The sequence below is a fragment of the Pyrgilauda ruficollis genome, unplaced genomic scaffold (genome assembly GCF_017590135.1).
Source record: "Pyrgilauda ruficollis isolate IOZ18807 unplaced genomic scaffold, ASM1759013v1 scaffold80, whole genome shotgun sequence".
Lineage (NCBI taxonomy): Eukaryota > Metazoa > Chordata > Aves > Passeriformes > Passeridae > Pyrgilauda > Pyrgilauda ruficollis.
In genome coordinates, this window is record NW_024529933.1 from 657,018 (window position 1) to 680,168 (window position 23,151).

The 23,151-nt window shown below is 41.5% G+C and overlaps 1 protein-coding gene across 8 annotated transcripts; it reads right to left on the bottom strand.

Annotated features, from left to right (window-relative positions):
• Positions 1 to 1,568: 1,568 nt before the first annotated feature.
• MKRN1 (makorin ring finger protein 1) lies at positions 1,569 to 23,040 on the bottom strand. Of its 8 annotated transcripts, XR_005956851.1 has the most exons (10): positions 22,836 to 23,040; positions 15,760 to 15,888; positions 10,423 to 10,649; positions 7,661 to 7,801; positions 5,658 to 5,884; positions 4,963 to 5,177; positions 4,167 to 4,277; positions 3,587 to 3,725; positions 3,306 to 3,467; positions 3,032 to 3,172 (listed from the first exon to the last, which is right to left on the bottom strand). XR_005956851.1 is itself a non-coding variant. In XM_041487485.1 (9 exons), exons 1-9 carry the CDS (start codon positions 22,994 to 22,996, stop codon positions 2,960 to 2,962), a joined length of 1,539 nt encoding a protein of 512 aa, XP_041343419.1. In that variant the 5' UTR covers positions 22,997 to 23,039; the 3' UTR covers positions 1,569 to 2,959. The 8 variants fall into 8 exon arrangements, 7 of the variants coding, with proteins under 7 accessions (XP_041343419.1, XP_041343418.1, XP_041343424.1 ...); XM_041487485.1 differs by lacking the exon at positions 3,306 to 3,467 and having other exon boundaries at positions 1,569 to 3,172; positions 3,611 to 3,725; positions 22,836 to 23,039; XM_041487484.1 differs by lacking the exon at positions 3,306 to 3,467 and having other exon boundaries at positions 1,569 to 3,172; positions 22,836 to 23,038.
• Between the last annotated feature and the right edge of the window lie 111 nt (positions 23,041 to 23,151).

Here is a 23,151-nt window from a genome sequence, read left to right on the forward strand (position 1 = left end):
CTTTCCACAAGAGGCAAAGGTTTGTATCAAACGACATGTATGTATTCTGGCCTAGGGAGTAAAGCCAAGGCACCTTAAGTGACAGCATCCATCTTTTAGTGAAGATTTTTGATTGAAAAATTGTGAAATTAAGATTCTGCTGGTGGAAATGTATGGAGACTTTATACCCTTTCTAACTTGATACTACTCTCATTGGCCTTTTCAGTTTCTGTACCTTAAGTATTTCCTTGAAAAGAATGTAGCACAGCCGAAGTTGTCACCCTCCATCTTCTTACATTATAAGCTTAATTATATTGAATTTATTCCTGTTCTCACAGAGGGAGAACATAGCAGCCTACTAACATACTTATTTCAGAGACCCTACTATTTTCAGCTGTCCCAGTCTGAGGTTGGTGGGGGTGGGAATCACAATGCTCCAGCCAGCTTAGAAACAAGGCTCACACAGCACAGTTCGGATGGGAAGCGGCACCCAGCAGCGCTGGCCTGGGGACAAATACAGGCAGTTCCTGAACCTGCACACCAGGAACCACAGCACAGTTCAGAGCAAAAGGAGCCATTTCATGCTGCCCATGAACACATGAGTGGCTGTGCAGCTCCACCCACCAGCCTACACCAAAGCACATCACTCACCTGGGCATTCTCAGCCTCCTCTGTAATGTGTACAGGAGGAAGCTTTAGAAGCACCAGCAGCCACCACTGTGCCACATGTACACCCAGGCAGGGAGTAAAGCACACCACTCCTGATCCCTTATGAAAGCAAGCTCACACGTGTGCTCTGGCTGGTAAGTTCATTGCCTTTTTCCATCTTATCAGAACACAACTTTGTTACAAACTCACATTTGAATGAAGCATTCCAATAGGATATAACAACTTATGTTCACCATGTAGGGCAGGGAGGCTTTAACTTTTTTCTGTTTTCTCCCTTTCATCAGTTTAAAGTGTCATTTGCTCAAATTACATTCCTTTCCTCCCTCTGCTACTTGGCCCCTGGGGAAAAAAAAAACAAACTGAACAAACCAAAAATGGCTTTACTCTGTTTACTTCAACTTTTTTTAAATCACATCCCCAGCATCTTAATATGCTTCTAGCAGTTTACTTCCAACTTTGTGTATTTCTGCAGAAAACTGCTTCCGTCTGAACACAAGCATGTGGAGCCTCAGGAAGTGGCCTGTAGCAGTGCTTGGACTTGCTGCCCAAACAGCATGATGATAGGAAACTATGGATAAGAGTATGTCCTGCAGCTGGCTTTGTCCAGTGCAAGTAAAATTAACACAACAGTGGAGGACTGACTTCTGAAAAAGCAAGACACGTCAGCTCTTACTAATGACCCCAGATATTCCTTCATCAGCTGTCTCAGTTGTCCGTTTGGAGTATGTCTCCTGCATTACAGGCTCTTTGCTGGAAAGGCTCTAACAATGCTGGAATTCTGTATTAAGCATAACACAGTTTTGCAGGAGTTAAGAGTAAGTGACATAAATGCCTTTGTATTTACAGAAACACACACAAATATAATAAAGTCAAAAACCAGAACCTTCGAACTTAAAAGAACAGACTGACTTCTTGTTTAATTTTTTTTTTTTACTTTTTTTATTTGGGAAAAGTGCTTCTTACAAAAGGCAGCTGCAAAACAATACGTTATAGACCTCAGAACAATTTCTCATTCCATTTAAAAGTGAAAGGAGAGGCAGTCTAGGGGACAAGAGCAGCAGGAGAACAGATCACGGGGCATCCACAAGTCAATAAAAAACAGCAATAATGTAATGCAAGGTTAAAATTCCTGTGCTGGGGCTTTGGTGGCAAAGTAATTTCTCAATGCAAATTACAGCCAGAAACTGCACGACTGCCTTTGTAAGCAGTAACTCACATAAACTGAACAGCTTTACCAGGCAACCTGCCCAACTCAGCTGCAGAGAGGCACAAGTACCTCGAAGCAGCTGGGAGGCACAGCGAGTTTCTAGCAAAGCTCACGGCTTAAGTGTTTACATGAAGTTCTAAAACTTACAGAGCGATAAAGCTAAAGGGTCCTCTCTGGTGTTCCTCTGACCCCACCTTGGCTAACCGGATTTCTGCTCCTGGACAACCCTAATCGTACACATGAAAGAGAGCTGGTGTATTAGTGCGTGCCATCTATCAAGTTAAGCGATAGTCAGGATCGTTTCCCAGTTTGGGCTGAGACCACTAGACCAGTTTCATGTCCAATTGGAGGCAAGACTTCATGCACCAAGAGGGGGTGAAAGATGGTTTTGTTATTTTTAACTTACACAGAGTCTCCCCATCCTTGAGGTCCAACTCTACATTTATCTGTATATACACATAGAGAGTTCTCCTTTCACAAAGACATTTTCCTTTCATGCTAAACACAGTAAAAATCCAGAACGTTCACACCTGGTTCTGGTTACACAGTAGTTATAGTAATGTGCAAGTAAACAGAGACCAAAAGTCACAAATGAAGACGTGTACATGAGGGGGCTGGAACGGAGCTGATTCCAGAAAGAATATTTGTATCTGGCCTGAAATCAGAAATATTGGTACAAAGACAGAATAAAGGCCATCAGCCAATTTACATCCCCACTGCATGGCCACTGCTCATTTTTGTATCTGGGCTCTTCAAAATGAGTGTGGAAGTCCTGTAAACACTTTAACCCTGGAACTGGGTGAACTCTGTTGGGTACACAGATGAAGCAACAAACCTAAGCTAACTGTCTGACAGTTAAATTTATTTTTACAAAAACTAACATTTTAAAGATTTATTTATTGTTATTTGTTGAAACAGAGGAAAAACAACACTCCTGGGGTGGGAAAGGAGGGGAAGGAAAGAGACAGACCCTGGGTAGAAGTTATTACAACAGCACCTGGAATTGATCGGCCTGCCTAGGAGAAACACAGGCACTGCCACAACACCACAGGTAATAGCTACTGCCTGAAGCCAAGACAACAGTCCACACTCCACTGACAGGTGCTATAGATCCAAATCATAATAATCTTCCAGCTCATCATGAAATAAGTCCCACTCATCCTCGGAATCCGTTAGCTCATCATCACCTCCGGCTGCCAAGAGCATAAGCAACATCTCACCAAGCTCAAAGGTCACCACCTCATCCTCGTCGGTTTCAAAGGGATCACCATTCTCTCGCTCCTCAATGAACTCCCAGAACCGGTTCCTCCGCTGGGCCTGCAAATGGAACACAAGGATTTCCCCAGGTGACCCAGTGGTACAAAGCAGGAGCCTTTCCAGAGGCTGACATGCCCCTGGTGTACTTTCTGACATGCAAGAAATCACATTTCTCTTTCAGGGAGATACTGACCTCTAGCAGAATTAACCCTTACACACACCCCTATTACTGCTACCCAACATTTTTACTTCAGTATGTTGTAAGAAAGTTTTTTAAATTTAGTCTTTCCATCTTGGCCTCCAGCATTCACAAACTTTAGCGCACCGCTTCCTTCAAATTCACCATTACAGAGGTCTATCAGAAGTGGAAAAAAGAAAAGTCAGTATTTCCCTATCCTCTTCTCAAGACAGAAGACATAATGCACACCCCTCTTGTGCTCTCTGTCTGTTGGAAGGACAATCAGCAGCACTAACCCGGTATCTACTTGAGGTTCCTACTTTGGGTCTTTGCGGCTCCTCTTGGCGGCCATCAGGATATTCATGCTTGTAAAAACAGTTCCCTCCAAATGGACAGCTCCCACGGCCTTCATCAAAATACCTGCATGGCTTGTTGCTGGAAAGGAAAATATCGCAACCCTTACTGACAGCACACCCCAATCAGACTTCAGAATTGCATTTACCTGCACAAGGATCTCAGGTACTAGGAGCAGAAGGCATTTTGTGAGTGAAAGACCTACATGCAGAAATGATTCATTACACTGTGTGTGGACTGATGCATGCAGAGCGAGACTAATGGTGAGCAGTGCACGAGCTTGGACTGCCTTATGGCTACACTACCAGTGCTTTGTGTAGAGAAGGGGAAGACTGAGGTGCAAGAACACAGGAATAACTTTGGGACCATGTGCATGCATCTGTGGGCAGACAGGCAGAGACATGCTTCACACGTGGTGGTGGAAAGGAAGCGTGAAAAGGGACTTTACATGAACACCCTTCTTCTCCACATGTGTCTTTATCTCTGCAGTCTCAATTTGATAAAAGGCTGCATTGCTCATACCTCATTGCCTCCTTGTATTTCTGAATGAGTTTCTGCTTCTCTTCCTTCTCCTCCACCCAGTACTCACTTGGAATGACAAAGTTAGACGTGATCCGGCATTCTGGGCAGGACCTGGGAAACGAACAGACTGTGCTGCAAAATTCCACATTACAGGGCGCTCTCTCTCCTATATAACAAGCCATGGCACATATCCATCTTTAAAGAGGTACTGTACTCACATACCTGCTGTACAACCTTTTCAATCTAGACTCTCTTATAAGTGAAGATAACCTAAATTCTCTTCAAGAACTCAATGGCAATGGCAGCTGGTCAGCTTGTCTCAGAAAAGCTTGAAAAAACACTTCACACAGACTCCTTTTTCTTTAGAATTAAATAAATTTATTTTGGTATTTTTCCTATATTTATTTGATTGGAACTTTGTATTTTCTAGAACAGCCTTAAACGGAGAAATGTTTTGCCAACTGAGTAATGCTCTAAGGCAGTAATGAATACATTCTGAACTGGTTAATCTGTTTCCAGATTCCTGCCTGGGTGTCCAAGACATGAACAGTAACCACTGGACAATATGCTACTAAATAAACAACAGTTATTTACTACCATTGAGTTTTGCAAACTTATTAACCAAATCAGAGTGTAAATGTTATCCCTAACAATTACTTCACTCCTAAACCGGAAGTTAGTATGCATTAAATGCAGCCTCTGTGCAGTCTGCATCTGGAAGTCTGTTGCAAGTTGTCACAAGTTACTAAGTTCTTCCACAGTAACAAAGCACAATCGAAATGGGAAAGTGCCTCACTTTATAATCTTGCTCTCAAATTGTTTAGCACTCCTCCACTTGCGGATGCACTTGAGACAGTAAGTGTGGCTGCAGTTGGAGAGGATCCCAAAGCGGCGCTCGCTAGGATTAGCCTTCTCATACACCACCTCCATGCAGATCCCGCACACCATGTCTTTACTACGCTGGACGGCAAAGGAAAGCTCCATGTCCTTCTCGTGAGCTTCAATGCAAGACTGAAAAGGAGACACAAAGAAAACAACTACAGAGATGACTGGTCATCTGGTGAGGTCTAAGCAGGTTTTTTAACTCAATTTGCTGTTTTGCATAATGCATGAACTGTGATTAAGCTGAAAAAAAAATCTTCATCCTCAAAAAAAATTTAAGTACTGGAGAACAATCAATTCAGAGTTCAAATTCCTTCCTTCAGACACTGCTTTTAAACATGAAAAGGCAATCTAAAAGATTGCCACTTTGACTAGGCAAAGAACAAAGCTGCAGTATCTTTAAGCAGACTGTTTTCCCAACACAGATAAGGAAATCCAGCTGCTTTTGAGTATGGCCCTGGCAGGAAACTGTCTAGTTTACAACCGGAATTTCATTCACTGCCTGAGCTGCACACACCTTCAAATAAAAGGGAATTAGTAACAAGTGATTGAGGGAAGCTAGGAAGCAATAACTTACAGCTGTTAAACAGCAGACAGTTGTTTGCTTACCTTTATGTGCTGAGATCTCTGTGCAGCATCAATGGGATGCAAGACCTGCAGGCCACACATATCACACACGTCCCCATGGATATACACGCAGTTTTCTCCATAACGACATTCTCCTAATGCAGCATAGGGGCACAGCTCCTTCTTCATCTCCACATCTGCCTGCTGCTTCTCGTATTCTTCTTCAATCACCATTTCCTGCAAGGGTGCTTCAGCACAGAAAGGAGCAGCTGGGAATAGAATTAAGAACAGTAAGCAGCACATTCAGATTTTGAGTACCGGGAGTAAGAACACTCAGGGTTACCCAAACAGAATAATAGAAACAACCTAGGTTCATTTCAGTCCAAGTTCACACACCCTCAATCTGAACTAAATTATCTTCCCCACTCAATTAATTTCAAGACCAATTTTTTCATCCTTCAACCCAGACAAGATTGAAGCTATCAAAGTTTCAGTGGTCAGGGAAGATCCATTTACAGGCTAAGTCCACCTAGAAAAATTGCACTAGTCATCAGCAGCTTAATACAGACTCTGGTTCAGCAATCATTAAATAAGGCTACAAATCTCTCACTCCTTTTAGAATCAATTTCACCAATTTCACTTTACTTAAAATTTTCACATCAGCTAAAGTTAAAAGTTTTTCCCCAGAAATTACACAGCTGAAATAATAAAGGTGTATCCAGCATAAAAAAATGCTAGTATGGCAATACCACATCAGCAATTCCTTATGTGCAGGCTAATTAGCACACTGTTCTTTAGCCTGAACAAACTTTCATTTCTGGACTCCCATGCATCTCTAGGATTGATAGAAAAGTGGTGTTCACATCTCCCAAACTAACTCCACCCTACATATTTGCAAAAAAAACCTGTCCTAAACAGTTATCTGGTCAATTAGCCAGACACATGAAACTGAAATTCAGGCTATTATCACTGCATTCTAAGATGGCTATCAGTTTTGCAAAATCCTAAGTAAATTCCCTCACCTAAACTTAAACTGAACTGAAATCTGTATCTTTTCTCTTCCCCCTTTAGAAAGCCACTGCTGAACACTTCTCCCTGTACCTCAAACACATGCTTGCCTGCCTCACCACAAGTCAGCTTTCCGAGATTGTTATATAAGTAGGATGATGACTGGATTAGAAGACAAAAGCAGTCAGTGAGAAACTGAAGGTGTAATAAACATAAAGCACTACTGTATTCAGAGTAAACACCAGGAAGAACAGCAGCTGGAGCTCATTTACATAACCAGAAGCTGTTACAAGAGTAGCAAGTCATCTATGCTGTAAGAAAGTGTAACTTTTAGAAGCTGTTCAAGCACTAGATTTGGAGAAGCAAGCAAGAACTACCAAAGGCATACTTTGATCAGTTAAAGTGAAGGACAGACTCCTCAAAATTAATCAGAGGCTGCAAACTTGCACAGTTTTCATCCCCATGGAGCAAACACATAACAACAGGCATGTATCATTCTGTTAGTTTAGGAAAATAAAAAGAAAATACATGTCCCTGCAACTTAAGTTTTGAGGAATAAGCAAATATTGAAATTTAGTGTAGAAAAATATTAGCTCCCAAGATCAAGTCTCCTTCTTGAACCATCTCAGACTGTAGTGGTCACTCAGTGATCCTGGAGAAGTCTGTTTGTTAGAAACATACTTTTCAAAGCAAGTGAGTAACTGAGTAACAAGTCACCTAGCAATCTCCTCATTTTCAGTCCGAGATTTCCAAAGTTATGTTCATTAGTTCTTCTTCCCCATCAGTTTTAGTGATCTAGCACCAAGAAAAGTGACAAGAAACCATGTACTAGGCTCTACATTCTCTCCTGAGTAGCTCAGCAGAACAAGAAAATATGTACTTACTTATTGAAATCCCATTTGCCCTCCCATTTGAAGTCCATGGTCTCCACTTCCATAAGAAATAACAAAAATCACAACTACCATTCAGTTTTTAGTCCCTCAACTGTTGCATTTGCCATTGTTTGCTCAAGTTAATGTTGTCACAGATTTTTTTACCTAGTTGAGGGCCATGAAGATGGTTAGAGGGATGGAAAACCTCCCCTATGAGGAAAGGCTCAGAGAGCTGGGGTTGTTCGGCCTGGAGAAGAGAAGGCTCCGGGGTGACCTTACTGCAGCCTTCCAGGACCTGAAGGGGGCCTACAAGAAAGGTGAAGAGGGACTTTTTACAAAGGCATGAAGTAGTAAGACAAGGGGTAACGGTTTCAATCTAAAATTCAACCTGAAAAAGGGTGGGTTTAGATTAGCTATATAAAGAAACTCTTTACTGTGAGGCTGGGACAGCATGTGTATTTTCTTTATCTTCTGCACTGTAACAGCTACAGTTTTACTTCCTCTTTGAAACCACAATTAGAAAAATTCAGAAGACTTCACTGCCTCAGCAGTTACAAATCCAACATCCCTCAGAGTAACATTTGTTCTCTGTGATTGTTTGCTGTTTCCAAATCTCTGCTCACCAGCAGGTGGACTCAATCCCCACCTTCTCATTGCCCATTTCCCAGTCAACAGGGTTAAATTCATACTAGCGGAAAAACCGGTTTGTTAACTTTGATCCACACACCACCTTGCTTGCACTTAGAACGCACTTCGTAGCATTAAACACAATCTTTCAGTAGCAGGAAACAGACACCCAATTTACTGTTTCTTGTATTTCTGCCTTTCTACTCTTCCTCAATTACTGCAGAACAAGTATGGAAATGTGGCACATCTGTACAAGTGAATACTTGAAGAATCACCACCATCTTCTCTGCTAGGTCCTGAAGTCATCTTCAAGATACCAGGTTTAGTTCCAAATCAGAGAATCGTGGTAAAAGGTGAGCATTATAGTCCCAGCTATGCATGGTTAAACTGCCACCCTTGAATCTTTATCATTTTAAAGAAAATTTTAAACACACAGGCTTCTACAGAACCTTGACAAATAGATTTCATTTTGTGCTTTCCAAGTATCTGTACATTTCTCCAGCAATTTGACAAGAATAATCTGCTTTAAGGCATACACTATAGAACACACTGCATGCATTTTAATTTCTGTAGCTTAATAAAGACAGTTGCTTCAGAAATGTGAAGTTTTTTTTAATAAAGTCACCATGGGAATTAGCATCATGCAGCACTGTTCAGAACAGAAACAGATGAGTATGTTTACATCAAATTTCAAAAGCTATAAAACACAACAAGATTCACAGAAGAGAATGCTATTTAACTTAATCTTGCACATTTTTGCATGAAAAGTACGCCTAACGCCTAGAAAAAAAAATTGCTTTGGTAATACTAAGTAAACAGTGTAGTGACTTAGACTTCAGGAAGAAGCACCAGCTCTTCTGTAAGGACTGTGTGTATTTAAAAGATCTCTGGCTGTCCAAACTAGCAATGAATTTATTCCAGTGGAGGGCCAGCCAGTCATTAATGGGGTTGACTCCCAAGAAGAGAGACTGACTCTTCTCAGATGTGCAAATGATGAGAGACAGAAGACAAGCTGAGGCAAGGAAAAACCCAATTACATACTAGTTGTGAAAGAAGCTGAACACCACAAAGGATACCCAGAGGTTATAGCCCTTTGAACATCTCTGAGGATAGAGATTCAACTAAACAAAGCCCCTGGCAACCTTTAAGCAGGAAATTAACTAGATGAAATCCAGAGATTCCTTCCAATCTAAATATTATATTCTGATTAAAATATTTTAAAAAATCCTTTGTCTCAACAAGCACAGAAGCTCTATCTTTCATGACAGTAAGGTGGCACTTTCACAGGTAGCGGTCAAGTTTTCACTCCTTTAGGTTATACTCAAATTCACAGATCTGTTACACAATTCCATAATCAAACTTCTCAACAACATTAGCAAACAGTTTGTGTCACTTGACCATTCCTCTTCACTCTCCTCAAACAGGATGGCAGGACACTCCAAGCAGCACCCTGTAATACTGAGAAGGTCATTCTCTTTCCAAATCTGAGAATCTGAGCAGCACCATGGAGACAAAGCAGTATAATCTGAACACTCTACGACATTTTCAAATTCTTCTAGATGCAAGGTGTCCATTTTGAATTCAAACATTTAAGTACTGATAGCCTCCTCATGCCTTAGAGAGACAAGTATTAGAAATTATGTTAAAGTGAACACCACCTTCAGCCTACTTTTCACTTCAGTTTGAAGACTTGTTACATTTTGGCAGGAAAAACAGGTAAGAAGTATGCTACTCAAATAGTGTGGTCCTATTTGATAAGTTTCTTCAGTCTCATTCTCATCGTGAGCTGTCACAGTATTAGAAAGCTGAGTTCAAGAAAACTAAGTAGAAAAAATCATTTTCAGCCTCTGGCCATGGGATTCACAAAAGTAAGCATTAGGCTTCAATTCTTTCTGCAAGAATTCGTAACTTCACCAAAAAACCTTTGAAAGACTGCAAAACCACCCCAAACCAAATCAGCCAACGCAAAATACAAAGGCAGATTATCTCTCCAGAGTAGTAATATCAATTTTATCACCAGTAATTTCCTCTCCCATCCCATATGCAAACTAAACTTCAAAGGACATTCTCAAGTCATTCAGAAACATAGTAAGAGAAAGCCAGTCATGCAGAGACTGACCTGAAATATACCTGGTTTCAGAATGAAACAGTCAGTCCAGCTATTCACACTGGAAAACCCAAGCTCATTTGAACTGATCAATAAGTATGAATAGCTGTACTCAAATGCATTAAAATAAATGCACTACACAGAAACTGTTGAGCCATGATGGAAATTCACTGTTATCCCATGATCAGCTTACCACGTCCACAGTATGGCTGCCCAGGGACAAACTCCACTGCATTCACCCAGTCTTCAGCCCCTACTCCTGCTGCTGCCAGATCTGTATTTTCATCTTCTATCTCAGCAATAAATTCTTCAACTGTTTCAGGGAGCGATGCAAACTCTGAGGACACTGATGGATAGATTTCTGCCTCTGGGTTAACATCAGTCACTTCTTCCTGTATTAGTGGCTTGGTATGTTCATACCTAAAAGTTAAAACACATCATGTCAACTTTCCACAAAGAAGTACCTCCAGACAGCAGCCCCATGTACTGAAAACAAACTAATGAAGATGTGAACATGCTGTTTGGAAGAAGGACCCAGAAATGGCTAGAATGAGAAACTCACTGATGACCCTTTATAGAAAAATGTTTCCACTTGTGCAATCTGTCAGCCATTGTTCAAGAAAACACAAGGTACTCTGAAATTTTGGAGAAAAAAAGAGCAAAGTTCTTACACACAGAACAATCTTCAAATATGTCCCAAAGAGGTCAGTTACCTATTACACATGTGTAGTATTGCTGAATTAGAAAAATGAGTTTATCCAGCTTTATATATATGAGCCAGTTTATCCAGTTCAGGACAGACACAGCTGTCTCCAACTACCTCACAGGAACAGGAGCCACAGGAACTATCAGCCAGTCTTCTAACAGGTGCAGTAACAGGACACCAGTCCAAACTGGGAAGTTACAGTTATGAAAATTAGGAAAAAAAATTGTTCTAAGAGGAGTTAAACACTAGAATGGGTGCACAATCTTCATGCTTGCAGAAGCTGGACAATGCCTTGGGCAACCTGGCCTCAGCTGGCACAGACTCAGAGATTCCCCACCAACAAAAATTATTCTTTTCCTGTGTCTCAGCATCTTGCCTCATGCAGATTTTACACTGAATTTGAGTGCTTGTTCCTATTTCAGCTTATTGTGGAAAATGATAATCAGAACCCTTTTAACCCTACCATCCACAATAAACAGGAAGGCACCATTTCCCTCAAAAATCTGTCTTCCAGCAACTAGGAGAGTACATGGGGAAAATAAATTACAAATATACTATTGTAGCCTTAGATATTTGCTGACTAATTTCAAGGACAACAGGAAGGAATTTTTTGAGATCATACAGAAGTTTGAAGTGACTGTGATTCACTTAGCTTGTGCCAGATTAAAAACAAAGAAGTGTCACAATTCTTGCATATTAAAGACGTGCTCCTAACCAAATGTCAGCTTGAAAATCCTACTCCTACAAAGTAGGAGTACAAATTTAAAATTCTAGCCTTCAGATCTCTACACCTGTGGCCTCCAAAGAGTGTGCATACTAGGTGCCCAAAGCAACCCAATGGGGTGAAGGAAGAAAATACTAGAACTTAGTGGATTTTTTTCCCTCTTAAAAATACAATAAATTACTACTATTACTATTAAGATACATGTTGATGGCAGTGTTCTCACAGTCCATACGTCAGAGAGCCCACGTGCGGTACCTGTGAGGTGCCCTGAAGGAGAAGGTGTTCCATCACCCAATGGGTTGACAGTGGCATCCCCTTGTCTGCTCACTTTCAGCACATTGTGACATATTGAACTTTCCTAGTGCCCAGTTAATGGATCAACAGATTATCTGATCTTGTTTTACCTAAACCAGCCCTGACAAAGTGAACAAGTGTCTTGAAAAGATCAGCTGTGGGCTGAAGACAGCATTGATAATGCCAGCAAAAGCCAACAAGAAAATGTCAGAGCTAGCAGTTCTATTCCTACTACCAGCTCCTCATCAGCCACACTATGAAGCAAAACAATGCCAACCTAATCAGCTCTTGAACTCAGGGGGATGGGAACCACAGAAGAGATCAAGATTACCAAGAAGGCAATCTGAAATACGGATTTACACTGACTATTATTAATGAAGAACCATGCCCTCACTGTATGCTGTACCTTGAGATATTAGCTACTGAAAGGATGAAGCCATCTCAATTAGCAAGGCATTGAAAATCAGAACATCTGGAATACAAAGACAAACCTCCACATTTTTTTCCAAGGTGTTTCAAGTAATGTGCTACTCAATCCAGTACTCTGCAGAACTTTACAGTAAGGGTTTCTAAACCTCTTTTGAGGCTTGTTACATAACAATGAAAGACAAAAAGCCGTACACCACTGGACCACTCTGTCTTCCTGCTGTGGTAAAAATGACTGAAATAACTCATGGAAAACAGTATGGTGACAAAGTAGAATGCATTCCTTTGTCAGCAAATACTGTTGGGAAATGCATAGAAAACACTGCTAGAATTTGAAGAAACAAGCAGTAGAATAAATTGTGCAGAGTGGGAAGTTTGCATGGCAGAAGGAAAAGTACATATGTTTTTCACATCTCAGCTTATGACACTTGCTAGATTCTGTTTCAATATGAACTACTTTTTGTGAGACACCAAAGAAAAGATGTACCAGTAGAGAAACTTTCTCAACAAATTACTTCCTTAACAAAGACAAAGATTCACTGGACGAAGTATCTTCTCAATAGCATACAATTACTTTAATAAAACCAATGCTTTATGGAAAAAAACTGTGCAAGTAAAACCACTGAAGCAGCAGCTGCTCTGACCACAAGAAGAGATTGCAGGGTAAGGATACAGGACTAGCACCCCACCAGAAATTCACCGCAGCATCATTCACAGGCAAGATATTGTAGTAAAGATGGATTCAGAAGCAGCCAAGTGACACTAGAAAATGTCATCAATATAGACCTTTAAATAGTCAAATGCTCACTGCAGTTATGAGGTGGAGAGCTACCATGAAAATCTTCTGTATCACACAGATGTTTGCTGATTATCTCATGGCAAAACACTTAAAAATTGTCATGGATGAGTTATGCATGTTTATTTCACAAAGACAAGTGCTGCAAATTCGCTACCTTTTTCTGTGATGACAAGTCAGTGCCAGCAGTATGCTGCTGAGCAGATATTAAAAAAAAAAAAAAAAAAACAAACCAACAAACCCAAATCAACCAAACCCAACCACATTCCAACTGTTTCTCCAAGATAAAGTCATTCTACGAACAGATAATGACTTTTTGAAGGAAATTTGTTGTTGTAGTGTGTTTTGTATGCTTTAGCACTGTTAAGTTGTAAATTGGTTTGTTCCATGTACCCCCTTGTTTGTAGTGGTTCTGCCCTGGTTCTCTCTTCCCTCGCTCACCCTGTCAATCCAGTTTTCTCCTCCCCGTTCCCCTTGGCAACCTAGGTATCTGTTCCTTAGTCCCTCCCTAGTGCCCTGTCCATCACTCAGCGACCCATCCTTTTCCTATAGAATCTTCCAGCCAGGGCATCGAGTGATTAGTTCACGGGCCAGGGCCCCTCCCCACGCTTTTCCCTATTGGTTATTCTGCTCTATCAGTCACCCTCACCCCACTCCCACCTTTTCTCTGATTAGTTGAAGACCAGACTCCACCTCTGTATCCTCCCCTCCGTAAAAGTTGGCGTCAGGCCCCAGTTTGGGGTCTTCAGCTGTCAGTCCCCCTGGAGCCAATAAACCCGGATTTTGCTACAGCTGGAGTCCGTCTCTTTATCTCCTGCTGGGTAGCAGCCCCTTCCTCACTGACCCTCATCCCTCGAGGTGAAAGCCTCAGGCACCCTCCTGACCGGAGCAAGGAACGGGAGAGTGCCCCAGTGCTGCTAGTGGTGCTGGCCACAGCTAGCAGGGACATCCCGAAGCATCAATTGCTTTCTCCTTCGAGGCCAGCTGCCGCTGCAATTTGTAGTACGGAGACAACACTTTGAAAATGAAGTATTTCCATCATTATGTGATTTTATTGCCAAGAACTACCCAAGTGTGTCAACTACAAAAACCCTTTCATATCTTGCACACTTAAGAAACTTGGAAAGAGATTTCTCTAACATGTTTAAAAATCTTTCAAAATCAGAATTCCAGTGTATGTTGGACCCATTTGCTAAAAATATAAAAATACAACACCTTCCAGTTAATCTGCACTAACAGCTGATTGACATCAGAGAAGGTGGAAACTTGCCAGCTAAATTTATTACACATTAGTACCTGCAGCCAACAGTACACTTCCTTTTGGATGTGTGTATCTTTGTGAAAGATCTTTTTCAGCTATGACTACCATTAAAACCAAGGACTGAAATAAACTGAACTTCGAACAAGACCTTCAAATAACCAAAATTTTGTATCACAAAATGCTACACTGAGATTTTAAATAATAAAAAAGCCCACTGAATCAACATTACTGTCAGTAAAAAAATATTATTACAAATCAGGCTTTTAGTGACAATAAAAATTGCTTTGGACTGTTTACAAAATATTCATTAAATATTTTTCATTTCACTTTTAATATACCTTTTTAAAAATTCAGGTTCTGGGTTATGTTTTATAATGTACATAACATCAGTACAGTAGTAGATCTAGACACATATATATAAATTATAAATTAATGTGTATGTTGGTGGGAACTCAAAAATATTGAACTGATGGGGTGCATGATCCAAAGTTGGAAGACCACTGATCTACACAATCAAAAAAACACACTGGCAGATAGAAGACTACAGAGAAGCATCCTCTGTTATCTTTACTACATATAGTACCCCTTTATGAAACATGAAAGCAAAGCTAACTATGAGCTACCATATAAAATAATGATGCAAATGTTTAATTGCTAATTACAACTGCAATAAGAAAGAATGTTAAAACTGCTGGTAAGTTTTAATAAAATGGATTATGAAACATTCCTAAGCCCTTGTAAAGCTTTGCTCCACTAGGAAAGTATCTGTTTTTCTTCTTCACAATTTCTTTTTTATTGTAATTTCAGGGGTATCGATCAATTCGTAGTATGTTTTCATAAAGCTGTTTTGTACAGGCAACATCTTAGAACTTATATGACAAACTCTAGTTACTTTCCCAAAATGGTAGTTCCAGTGTCAGCGTACAATTCCTCAAGAAAAAACACAAAGAAAATAAATTCTTACCTGTTCAGGCTTTTATGATCACTTAAAAGAGTAACTAATTTTCATCCACTCAGCTAGTCTGAATGCAATCTCAGATTTCAATTAATCTAATAATGTTATTATTAAAAAATAAGAAAACTCCCCGTACTGACAACTATCACTTTTATGAAAACCGTTATCACCTTGCCTTTGCTCATTTTTTTGCATAGCAAACACTGGTATTTAGCAAGACAAGAGAGTCAGTGAAAAGCTATTTTTAAAAATACCTGAAGTTGGAATGGAAAAGGAAAGCACTAAGATTTACTGTCTTTCCCTGAGCTCTCTACACAAGGATTCAGACTGCAAAGCTTTCTGCAGGATTGCATGGGGCATTTCTTTACCTGCAATGATCTCCATAAGCACAGCATCCTCGCTGGTAATACCTGCACACCATGGCAGACTGACTGGTGGAGAGGTCATGGGAGTAGCGGCAGTTGTCTCCTTCCTTGCAGACTCCATGCATGAAGTATCTGTGAGAAAAGATAATGGTGTTAAGGAGAAGTACTGAAGCTGCAAAAATATTTGGATGATCTTATTATTCTATAAATCAAGGTATGCTGTATTAACAACAGCACTAAAGACTCATGGGACCCTGCCCCAGTATAACCATAAAAATAAGAACATTTGAGGAAAGATGAAGCCTCAGCTACTCCAGTGAACTGTGCTGCACATTTAGGGACTTGCTCTTACAAAAGCCTGGGGAAAAAACACAAACGTGTAAAAGCAAAGTTATCCTGGGCTGTGACACTAAGAGGAAAGAGTCTTGGACCAAGTAGATTGGCAGAAAGTTTTACTTGTAGCCCCTGTGTCCTGACACCAGCAAAAACCTTACAGAAACCCAGCAATGGATATAAGACTCAAATCCAGACACACCCTAAATCACCCAAGGTTTTAAATCTATTCTAGATTCATAAATCATTCAATCAAATGTGATTTCCTCTCCAAGAACGAAAATCATGTTTGTGATGGATAATTACATCTGACAAAACACACACATTAGTTCCTGCGAAAGGAGCCAAATAAATCAAAGCACCCCGCTTCAATATTGTGCTGCTTGTCTTGAAAACTTGGACAGTTTCAAAGCTTTTGAGGACAGTTTGATCAATTTTAGCATGTCAAGTAGCACCTTCAATTCAGCATCTTCAATTCAGTTATTCAAGAGAACTGTAGAGTGGTTTCCAAGAATTTTTCAATTTTAACCTAGAAGAACAAGCCTCTAGAAATTCAATGCACTGTAACTGTTCAGATTCAGTATGTTCAAAACTACAACTGAAAAGTTTAAGTACACCTTTCCCAATCCACATATAAGTATTAGCCAAGGAAAAAAGGAAAAATTAAAAAAAAAAAAAAAAAAACCCAAAAAAAAACCCCAAAAAAAAACCACCACAAAAAAAAAAAAAAAACTGTGTAAAAACTGAGTCCATAAATGTTTACCAACACTTCAATTTAGAAAGAAGCCGCACTGCCTCCAGATAACAAGCTGCAAACTCTGAACCCACTGGAAATAGGAAGAGCTAGTAAACAAGAAAATATGTGAGGATTTAGGTCTCATACAAAACACTACCTTAGGCAAGGCTGAGAAGCAGATAATACCCGTCTAAGCCCACGTTGCTGCTGAATGGGGCAGTCCTGCCCTCCTCCTGTTGCACACTTCCAGCACTTTGCAGAGCCAGCAGAATCAGGCCCTCCAAGCAGCTGAGTGCAGCCTCACAGCCAGCAAAATAGACGGGGATCATCTTTCAGCAGTCACAACTAAGATTAGGACAGCTCTTCCAGAACAGTACACTCAAGCTGATATTCCTGGCCAGGAAAGGTGATAAGATGTTGAACTGCATACACTTCTACACAAATATTTAGTCTACTGTATTTTTAAGAAGTCAGATAAAGCCAGTGAACAATGCACTAAAATGACATAAGTAGAGCTACATCTGCAATCCAGTTTTAGGGAAATATTAAAACCTGAGGTTGAGTGTTTAGAGAGCTGATAACCATCCATATGAAATACCAGTGGTGTATTCAACATACCAAGAATAAAAAAAAAAATCTTAACTAGCTTAATAGAACGCAAGCTGACACTTGCCATGAGGCTCCAATTCGCACTCCAAACCACCTGTCTGTACCCTGCAGACAAATTGACCATGTAAGAAAAGTGATCCTACCTAAAAAACAAGCAGTAGAAGACCCAGATGAGGTCTGCAGGGTCAGGTGGAGGCACAAACAGCTAAGCCAGCAGGAACAGTGTGTTACAAAAACAGAACAAGGCCCATCCCTGCTATACAACCAGCAATCTCCACTGTGAACAAAAAAACACACAAAACCCCCTAAAAGTCACTCACCCACCCAACAGCATAAACCACCAATGAAGACCCATGTCAAAAGGAAAAAACCAACACCCAACCAAAAAAAATGCCCATACTTAACATCCCCTCTTCCCCAAACAAACAAAAAAAGCCCCCCTAACAAAATCAAAAACAAACCTAACCACCCATGAAGTCATGCAACTAGAATCTAACTGGAATTTCTGGCTTGATTGCTTTTACAAAATGGGAGTCACACTGAAAGGGTAAAAAAAATATTTCAGATTGCTTAAGGTTTGTTCTTTAACAAGTGTTATGTCCACCCTTTGCGTATTTCCACACAGCATCACTTCCCCCAAGTGCTGGGGCAGCAACTTCACAGCCACTGGCTGGCACAGACCAGGAAATGGCTGCAATGGAACCTGACATTCCTTTTGCTGCCTCCATGGTTATTTTTAATCTGGATCAGATCACTGCCCAGCCAGTCTGCACAGCCACTGCTCCTTGAGCCAGCCAAGTGTTGAGACACCACTACAGCTGAAATAAGTGACTGACAGAAAAGCTCCTGCCTGAAGTGAGGACATCTGATAGAAACTATTTAGCCAACATGACTTATGATAAGCCCCAAAATCAGACTCTCCCACAGCATGATGGGAAAATGAAGCTCCAAACCCCCTCCCTCCCTCCCTCCCTCCCTTCCCAGTTTACATCAGAAAATCCTCAGCAAATCCAGATTCTATGTAATTCTGAAAGTTGTCACAATTTATTATATTGAAATGGTAGGCTATAAAGGGCAAAAAATAAACATGAAACACTCCAGGCTCTAATTTATACATCACTCTTAAAGGCCTTCAATCCTATGCAGCAAACTCAGCATTATTTGAACAAGAAGGCTGGAGTGGGAGGGGAAAAAAATGTATTTCTCTTAGGATTACACCCCAACTTCTTCCACAACCCTCCCCCTCAACAAGAGGTAAGATTTTTACTTTAAGGTCACAAAGAATGTAACACTTTACATATCACATTGCAGTGTTTGGCTAAAACACTTTGGCCAAGTCAAAAAAATAGAGTGCATTATTTTTAGGGTAAGACAATGAAATTTATTTTGGAGAGCATCTTTACTTACACAGAGTATTCAATTTAACCCTACTCAACAGCAATACCAGCCTCTTCATTCTGGTTATAGGGAAAAAGCACCCTTAACACTGAGAAATATATGAGTTATCTGCCTTACACACAGACACATAGAAGGACATCTGAAATTTGCATTTGGTCAAGTAATGAGAAAACACATGTAATTTCACCTGAAAAGATAAAACTAGATCAAGACAAGTATATAATTGGATTTTCTCTGAGCTTCTGTGATGCTGTCATTGAAAAAAGCACTTACTGTGGCAGTGCTCTCTGTCTTTCCAATTCAAATATACAAGTATAATTTGGTTAAGCTGCTTGAGGAGCCAGACTAGAGAAGTCATCACTGTCCAAGCCCTAATGACTTCCCCAGTTCAGTTCACTGTATGATTGTAGAAAACATGAGTGACACCAACAAATGGAGCAACTAGACAAAATGAGTAATTGCCTGCACTGGCATTTTATCACTGAAAAAGGTTCAACACATGTCTAGTTATGAATGCCTTGATCAAAAGAGCATATCCTGATTTTCATGGGTATTTCTCAATAGGCAAAGCTTCCTTCTACAGCTTTGGAAGCTTGCAATGCATTTCTTTATTCAGATGTATTCTGTTCTTTACTTCAGGATTCTGCTTTCAGGTAATGCTAATTTGTTTTATCAAACTACTGGTTCAGCTAAATTAGAATGTTACAGCCAACAGCAAACCTCCTTCAAAACCCAAGACACTGTCATGACTAGCAGATGGGGAAGCTCAGGATAACATCCATCTGCAGCCATTAGCTTCTTCAGGTGCCATACAGATACTGAGAATTCCCGTGAAGAAGGCAGCAGGAAAGAGGCTAAGCATGCTGCTCTAGCACAGCTCCTGGGTGTTCAGCCACATTACTTGCCAATGACATTCTGCCGGAGTTAGTAGAAGGGGAAAAAAAAGAAAAAGTTGATCTTTACAACATTTAGCTCATTGTCTCTTCTCCATAACCTCCTTCAGAAGTTACCAGGGGATGCAGACCAGAGCAGCTGTGAAAGGGGCAATCCAGGGAGGCTGTCAGAAGGTTTGTGTCCTGCATGGAATTAAGGAGCCTGACTTTACTGATGCACACTCTTCACATGAAAAGAAAAAAATACCTGACCCAGGTTTTCAGGAAGAACAGCTAAGGTACAAAGACATAGACAGATCTCAAAGTACAGCACTTAGTTGCTATGGGTTTTATTTACACTCAATTCTAAAACAAAAAAGAAATGCAATTTGTTTACATCAGCCTGATGACTTTTAATGTCCCATGACACCTGGAAAACACAAGCACGGAACAAACTGTGTCAAGCCTTTGGAAAAAAAAGACTGGCTATAGGACTGCTCAATAAAACCATGTCGCCATCTGAACTGGAAGGACTGAGGAGCTTGGTAAGGACATCCATTCTTTTTTTTATTTCAAATGTATCAATAAGAAAAAAATCATACTAATAAACAAGTTCTGAATTAGCTTTGTTCCCCTGCCATTTATTCCAGATTAAAATACTATAAATTTTTTACAAAAGACAAGCCTTGAAAACTGCTAAACCACAAAAGTAAAAAAAAAAAAAAAAAAATAACCTTTTTCATAGTCTCTCAGGGAACATAAGAACATAATTTCCCATATTTCACCCTGAGACATCTAAACTTTAGCTGCAAGAAAAACAGAAGGGTAACATCAGCAAAACTGTATGCATAGGAGAAACCAAAGTCCTTCTTCTTAGTCATAGTGTCTCTCACTCTGAGATATTAATCATCCATCCCAAGGATATCACACTGGTATATTAAAACTCATTAACCAATCTATTTATCATATCAGATATTCAAAGGAACAGTAAGAACTTATGGTACCAATTTTAAGCCTCCCAGTTTCCATAAAACAGCAGCATTTCTGCACCAGCCATCATGTTCTAGCTCCTTATACTGAAGGGACTGTCGCCCAAAAGTTTTTCAGGCAGCATTTACTGTCACCCCTATGATGATTCAACTAAAAATGCCTGTGAACAAAAAAACAAAAAAAAAAATTGTACAGTGTTACCCAAACAGAAACAGCTCTACCTCCTACACTAAACCCCTGCATTTTGAAATTTAACTTCTTCATCTCACTGTTAAATCCTCCAGCTCACTCATAAAACCAAAATTTAATAGTAAGAAACATATCTTCCTAAATATGAATATATCCTATCGCAACCAAACACAAAAATCCAAAACTTTTATCATAGGTTCTTAGAAGGGCAAGTCGAAATTGCTAATTTCACTTTAAAGCCTGAGTAAAGCTATTCTCCCTCCAATTTGAAAGGTCCCATAAAAATTAATAAAGCAAGCAATGGGATAACTAGCAGGATTAGGCAAAGAGAACAAAGAATGGACATGTTCATTAGATCCAAGGCCAAGATCCCATTGTTTAATCTCAAATTAAAGGACATTACAAAAGAGTAGCTTTAGCTTCTCATTCGGCCTGAGTGTTTAAATATAAATATATTCCCTCGACTCTCTGCACTGCAGGGCACTGATGAACTTGACTGCTTCTGTACTATGCAGTCGCTGTCTTCAATAAATCGATCCTGCATCTGTGCCTATTCCATTGCTGTCTCACGAATCCAATTTGCCTAATTGAGCTTTTCGATCTTCAGAAATTACGAGGCAAACTTAAATAGAGAGAGCACTGACCTTACTCAGTCTCAGTTAAAGCTGAGCTAAGCACGGTTCCCGGTCATTTCCTCATTACTGGCATCAAACATTAACCCGGGGATTCACAGGCAAAACGCTCTGCCCGCAGGAGCCCCCCCACAGAGCGCTGCTGAACGGAGCTTCTCGAAGGGGAGCAGTTAGCTAGGCACCAGCCAAAACTGATGTGCAGCAACAGCGAGCAGGGACGCTTTAAACACCGCGGGGCACGCCGAACAGACAGAGCCAGCGAGCTCCCTGCAAAAGCCGAGCAGCCGCTCCTCACGCTGCTGCTGCAATCTGCCGGTGAAACAAATGGGGAAAACAGCAAGCAGAAGAGATTCTAAAGAACCCAATCAAGATCTGGAGCCTCTTCTTTCCTAACAAAGGGATGTTCCTTTTTGCTTCCTAGTGACTTAGAATTTATTTGTCCACAAACACGTTAAATGTAATTTAATTTATTAAATAAATAAAATCTTAAAAATCAGGAGACGCTCATCGATTTTAATCTTGGATTATTACTTGCTTTTATATTAACTAATATGTGTCTACGTTCACAAAACTGTTTTAACTTCCTTTCTGCCTGCCAACCGACCAGCATTGTAGGTTTAAAAATAGTCCATCTGGCAAGCTTAAAAACACGCAGGACGGCTTGCATAACCCCAGAGAGAAGATTTATCAGAAATATAGCTCAAAGGAAAACACGGATAGGAAATGACGCAGCACACAGAACCTCTATGTGACACAGGCAGGGCCACTTCGCACATTCTGTAACATGTCACAACCTATTCCTGTTTTCCGCTTTAATAAATAACTTTCGCTATATCAATCCCGAGTTAACCCCCAGTTTTAAATTTCGATTGAAACGCACAACAATTTAAATTACGTCGCGTTTCCTGCTTTGTCGCGCTTTGCGGAACGCGGCTGCAGGACTTCCTTTCACACGGCGTTCTTCGCGCCGAGCACTGCGGGCCTGTTCCCGCACAATAACGAGCGGCCCACGGCTCCCGCTGAGGCGGCGGGAACGCCCCCGGCGCCCCGGCCCGGCGCCGCCGCCGCAGGCGCTAGGCCGCAGGGAACACCCTCGCACGAGGCCGCGGCTGGAGAAAGGCCGCGGGCCGCACCGCCCCCACCGGCGGGCCCGGCTGCCGGCGCCGCGGCCGCGCCACCTCCGCCGGTAGCAAAGGCCCCGGGGCAGGGGGGGCAGTGCGGGGAGAAGGGAAGGGAAAGGAAAGGAAAAGAAGGACAAGGAAGGGCGGCCGCGCCCGCTCGCTTCCCTCCCCCTCCCCACCCCCCGCGGACGGCGCGTACCTGCAGGTGACCTGCTTGGTCCAACCGCCTCCCCCAGGCCCCGCGGATGGCGGCGGCACGGCCGCGAAGTCGAAGGCGACGGCCGCCGCTCCCGCTGCCGCCGCGGGTGACCCCAGGGCCGCGCCCGCCGTTGTCTCCAGCGCCGCCACCGCCTCCGCCATTACTGTTTATCCCGCAAAGCGGCGGCAGCGCCGGAACTTCCGGGAGCGGATTCTTCCGGCCGCGCGGGGCGGGGCGCGGCCGCGGCACCGCCCTCCCGGTCGAGCGGCGGCTCCCGTTGGCCGAGCGGGACGGGCGCGCGCGAGCGCGCCGGGGG